Source organism: Antechinus flavipes, chromosome 1, assembly GCF_016432865.1.
Source record: "Antechinus flavipes isolate AdamAnt ecotype Samford, QLD, Australia chromosome 1, AdamAnt_v2, whole genome shotgun sequence".
NCBI lineage: Eukaryota > Metazoa > Chordata > Mammalia > Dasyuromorphia > Dasyuridae > Antechinus > Antechinus flavipes.
Window position 1 is genome coordinate 565,808,271 of NC_067398.1, and position 6,025 is coordinate 565,814,295.

General features: G+C 45.5%; 1 protein-coding gene across 1 annotated transcript; it reads left to right on the forward strand.

Moving 5' to 3' along the window:
* Positions 1–331: 331 nt before the first annotated feature.
* Positions 332–3,807, forward strand: FOXQ1 (forkhead box Q1). Its single transcript, XM_051970783.1, has one exon. It carries the CDS (start codon positions 1,371–1,373, stop codon positions 2,937–2,939), a length of 1,569 nt encoding a protein of 522 aa, XP_051826743.1. The 5' UTR covers positions 332–1,370; the 3' UTR covers positions 2,940–3,807.
* Positions 3,808–6,025: the final 2,218 nt, after the last annotated feature.

Genomic DNA, 6,025 nt, shown 5'->3' on the forward strand with positions numbered 1-6,025 from the left:
GCTTAGTTTGGACAGACGACAGCCTTGAGCTTTGAACATTTGATCAAACTTTGTACAGCACCTGGAATTTCACGGCACCAGCGGTCATGACAGTCTAAAGCATTCTCTGGGTTTTCTCCCCAAGGGTTTACTCTATCGCGTACCAGCTCTTCGTCCAACATTGCTCCACATACATAAGTATTTAAAGGCAGCTTTGTAAATCCCAAAATGTGGCGGGAGCTGTTTGGCTCTTCCACCCAGATGCCATTTCTGCCCTTTACACCTGGAAAGGAGGGGTTTGCTAAGCAAAACACCACACACACACACACACACACACACACACACACACACACACAGAGCGACGTTTATTGCCAGCCGTCCATCATTGCAAGGGAGGAGGAGGGCGGAACCTGGCAGATACAAAACAAACAACCTGCTCGAAACAACTTTCCAACAAGCTCTCCATGTCACTGGGATAATTACGGCTCTGATCTCGCCCATTAACCGCTGCCCACCTTTGCTACCTTGTCTCCCCACCCACCCGCCTTTCAGAACGGGGTGAAGCTCCGCCTCCGCTGAGGCAGCAGAGGGTTATATTGGGCCGGTCTGAAGGTGGAGGAGAGACCGAGCGAGGGAAAGGGAAGGAGATAACGACAATAATGCTAATAATAATACAAACTAGGCTGCTACTGCTGCGGCCTCGGGGACTGAATCCAGTGAAGCAAAACTAGAGGCCCACGGGAGCATCTGAACTTCTACCACGAAGGAAAAAGCCTGAGAAGAGATCGGGAGAGAGTGGGGTCATAGAGCTCATTCTTTGGAATTTATATATCTTTTATGTATTTACTTTTCTCCGCTGCCATCATGGACAGTAATACAAATCCTTTTTTCATTAGGGGACGAAGGCACTAACTTTTTTTTTCCTGACGGATGACGAAATTTGAAAACACCCTCAGTCTGACAAACTCACCCCGAACCAGCGCAGTCTGGGTACTAGAACCTCCGTGCTCTTCCCTCCCCCTTCAAGGAGTACTCATTCCTCTGATTGGAGACAGCACCTTTACATCCACACACCTTAATACAATCACCAGTCCCTCCAAAATTCATCGGAAGAAGAATCGCTTTGCCCACTAAACGCAGCACTTTTCTCCTAAGAAGGGAAGGGAAGAAGCCGCAGACAGGCAAGATAGATTCCGACATTTCGGCCACCTGCATATTACTTCCTCTGACTTCTGTCTCTGGTGTCCGGGGGAGCTGTCCGAAGGGAAAGACAATACAGGTGGGCAGGGAGAGTACATAGGAAAAAAGGACTCTAAAGAGACAGAAAGGAAATAAGAGGAGAGAGAGAGAGAGAGAGAGAGAGAGAGAGAGAGAGAGAGGTGGGTAGTGGGATGAAGTTAGAGATCTTCATCCCTCGCACCTCCTACGAGGACAAGACGACTAGCGACCTGGAAGGCGCAGGCGGCAGCCGTGTCCAGTCATCGCCCCTCTTGGCTACGGGCGAGGATGATCTGGGCTCTGATGAGGACTGCACAGCCAACAGCCCGTCGTGCAGCAGTCTTGCAGGGGAGCTGGCGACCGACTGCAGTCACAGCAGCAGCAGCAGCAGCAGCAGTAACAGCGGAGGCGAAGGGAACGGGGGCGGCTGCTCCAGGGAAGACCCCTCGTTGGCAGTCCCAGCTTCTGAAGGCGCTTCCACTGAGCCAGAAGGAGACTCCATTCCGAGCAGTGGCGGCGGCAACCACAGTGGCAGCAATTGCGAGGGAGGGGGCGGGCGAAGCAAGCCCTACACTCGGCGACCGAAGCCCCCTTACTCTTACATCGCGCTCATCGCCATGGCTATTCGCGATTCGGCCGGGGGCCGCCTGACCCTAGCCGAAATCAATGAGTATCTCATGGGCAAGTTTCCTTTTTTCCGAGGCAGCTACACTGGCTGGCGCAACTCAGTGAGGCATAACCTCTCGCTAAACGATTGCTTCGTTAAGGTGCTGCGCGACCCCTCCCGCCCCTGGGGCAAGGACAACTACTGGATGCTCAACCCTAACAGCGAGTACACCTTCGCTGACGGGGTCTTCCGCCGCCGCCGCAAGAGGCTCAGTCACAAGGCAGCGGCGCCTCCGTCCTTACAGCCCGAAGAAAACGCCCCCAATGCAGCGGCCGCAGCCGCTGCGGCAGCTGTGGCAGCTGCTCACCCGGCCGGCGCCGCCCGCCTGCTGCTGCCGCCGCCGCCGCCGCCTCCTCCTCCTCCTCCTCCTCTACCACCTCCTCCTCTTCCCCTGACCTCGGCGGGCCGTGTCCCCGGCAGCGGCGGTACAGGCTCAGCGTCTTCTTCTTCCACCTCCTCCTCGTCCCTCTCTCCGTCCTCCTACTCCTCAGCCTGCAAGGAGGAAAACACGAGCCCGGCGCGCAAATTCTCCAGTTCCTTTGCCATAGACAGCATCCTCAGCAAACCCTTCCGCCGCGATGGAGACCAGGGCACAGAGACTCGCTCTTACTCCCAACCCTCGAGGCTGCTGTGGTCCGCCGCAGCCGCCGCCGGCACTTCTTCCTTACCGGGCGCTGCTGGATACCAGACCTTAACTGCCTTCTCTGCGGCCCCGCACCCCCAGCAGCAGTCCCCGCTGTTCCCCAGGGGAGGTGCTCAGGCTGCCACTACAGGCGGGACTCTGTTGCAGCTATACGCATACGGAATGGGCGAACCCGTTCTCCTGGAGACTAGAAGGAGGGAGACGCCTCTGGCTCCGGCTTCCGAGCCTCGTACAGAGCACCTCCAAGCGCCACAGCTTTTCCTCTCACCTTCCTTCTCCCCTGCAGCCCAGGCCAAGGCGTTCCGAAGCCCGCTGATTGCGGGCAGTTCGCAGTTGTACTGCCCCCTCCGATTATCCGGAGCCTTACAAGCAGCCTCGGGATGCGGCCCCAACACTTACCAACCTTACCCTATGGAGACTCTTCTCGCCTAAATGGGAAATTGTGGAGTGAGAGAAGGTGGTGGTATCTGGTTTGAAGGAATGGGAGGGGGAGAAGAGAGAAAATCTGAGCTCTGGGTTTTGCTCTCTACCCAGAAATTTAACAAAAACAAAAACAAAACAAAACAAACAAAAACCCTAAATTTCACGTGCCTTAAAGCCAAATGCATTTTCAACAGATGTTTTTTTACTTAATTAGTCCAAAAACTGTTTTATTTTGTCATTTAATGGGCCAAAGCGAATCTTAATCATTGCTTTAAATAACTTGACTTTTCCTCTCTTCTTTACCCAGAACCCCTTCAATCCTAACCCCTTTACAATTCTCCCTTGATTTTTCCTAGGCAAAAGAAATTTGCAACTTGATCAGGGAACAATTCCATAAAATATATGATGAGACTACTGTTTGGGGAACATAGGGCCCCACTCTGTGTATGTATGGTTGCATTTGCTGGTGTGTTTGTGTGTGAGAATGTCAGTTTTTAGGTCAGTTCTCTGCTATAAACCAATGCATCACTGTGCCAAAAAGAGCGAAAACTGCATAACTCTAACTGAATTTGTTGATGGATTTTCTAGTTAAATTATTTATATTAAAAAAAAAACCTTTTGAATTGAAAATATTGCAGGTAACGGGCTACAGCTTTATCTGTAGTTCAGTGATATCTAACTGTAGCCCTTTGGGACTAAATAGTTCTTTACAAAATTAGCTTTATAAATTATGTTGAGTGCCAGGGCCACTGCTCCTGGAAAGCAGGTGTGGTTTTTATTTTTAATGTTATTTTATTTGTATCTGTGTACATACACTGTATAAATTTTATAAAAGTCAGGCATATGCTTATTTTTTAATAAAATTCCCAAAACAAGAGACTAAGTATGGTGTGTATATCTAAAGTGCCAGAGGTTGTTTAGGTCAAGTGATGAGATCCTAGCCTGTTCTGGAATAAGGAAAATCCAGAGTTTTAGGGGTCACATTTCTAGTGTAGTCCTGCCTTCTTCAAATGAGAAGCTTTCAGGTTATTCTGAGTTTTAAAAGGCTTTATATTCTTTAACTCTCTGTTTCCTCCCTTCCCCCCCCCCCCCCCCCCCAGCATTAAGATCCATTTAAGCTACTCAGAAATACATTCCAAATTCTGTGTCCCTCCAAGGAATGTTTTGCCTGGGATCATGAGCCTTTAAGCCAACTCATATCCAATGGGGAAGTTACCATTATACTTCTTACAATAATCCTTCACTCCCCATCCCTCCCCTCCAAAACCTGAAAGAATTGTAGTGTGTCTAGGTCCCAACACACTGAAGACTCCTCCAGGATTTTAAGTGTTTCTCCAATGCAGAGTAATTTTGTCAAAATAAAAATGTTTGCTTTTTCAGGAATGTAGTATTTTAGCAAGGTGTGTGAAAACTTTCTCTTTCTTGGTTTTCCATTCTGTGAAGATTTAAAATGCCAATTTTAACACAGGCTTCTTCCACCTCCTCCTTGGGAAAGACAGGTTTGATGATGGAAATTCAGAACTACAGAGAAACTTAGAGATGAAAATACTCAAGAGCTGGGGGGAGGGGGGAGAGCGGGAGATGCAGAATTAAACCTCAACATTTGTTTGAAATCAGTGAGGAGGAGGTAGCTTAACCAACAAAATCACATCCAAAGACAAAGAACAGGATAGACAAATAGTAATAATAACCTTAGAGATTAAATGAATTTTCGTTTTAAAAGGATTAATGTAGGAGAACCAGTCAAGTGCCTATGCACCTGTTTCTCAGTAAATCCGAAGATAATATTGTTCCAGTATTAAAAAGTGTTAACAAATAAAAGGATTAATAAATAAGGATACATATTGACTGTAACTGTCACCATTGCAAAGACACTCAGACATTGTCCCACCTGTTCATACATACCTAATACACATGCCAAGTTGCTAAAGCAGAACTAGAATATTTAATACTTTTTTTCTCTTAGTAAAGAAGGAAAGGCTGTTATAATGTTCCAGGTTATTGCCTTTTGACACAAATGAAGAAACACTTTTATCCCCAGTTGTAGCTGCTAGTTTTAACTGGCTTATTTACTAATATTAGTCTGGTGATTTCAATGAACTATTCTAATTGGTTTGTTTAAATAGAGCTTGAAATTTAAAAGAGCAATATCAAATCATAACATAATCAAAGATTATTTAAGGAGAAAAAATAAACTGAGTTGAAAGAATATTAGCAAAACTGAAATAATGAAATTACTAGATCAACTAAATGTAAATCCATTTTCCATCTGTCCTTACTCACTTAGAGAAGAATGTTGATGCTCAGACCACATTGAAGAATTGATCGCAGGATAATGGAGATGGGAAGGGGAATCTCTTATCTTTCACCTAAAATAAAAATTATTAAGGTGTGTTATTTTGCTTGGAATTATTTGCACAAGTGATTTCAGTCTTTTTCATTTGTAAACATAATGTGAAAGAAAAGTATATTTGTCCACCTCTTTGTGGAATTAGTCAACTAATGCTGCCTGATCTTTATCTTAATTTTTTTTGGTTTGATATGGATGTAGTTTTGTGTTAAATTCAAGAATTAAATTTTTGTAACACAAGAAGCACAATGTATATACCACACACACATATAAATGAACAAAGAATATGAAATACCAAGCAGAAAGTAGACTTTTAAAAAGTAGAATTGCTTTTTTTTTTCAATTGAGGGTTTTCTTAAGCACTCACTGATTTTCCTACTGCTTCAAGCCCCAGTCAGGATCACCTAGCTAGTTACCACTGTGAGATTTTCTAGACAGAAATTTCACAAAACATAAATTGAGAGATGAATGAAACCTCAAATATCATCTGGTCCAGATGCTATGAACTTTGTTCCTATCAAATAAACCACTTCTAGTACCTTTGGGGTTAAATTTTTTTAATGCCACGTCATAATTTTAATAAATTAAAGTGACTAACTGGAACTTGTTTGGGGGGGGGGGAAATGATGAGAGAAACACAAGGAAAAGTCTACAATGAATTTTCCACTTTTGTCCCAATCCCCTGTCGGGCTTTCCCACCTTCCCTTAAATTCTATTTTTCAGTCTTTCAATAAAGTTAATTCTC

Coding starts and splice junctions, on each gene's coding strand:
- FOXQ1 (XM_051970783.1), top strand. CDS start 1,371: ATGAAGTTAGAGATCTTCATCCCTCGCACCTCCTACGAGGACAAGACG.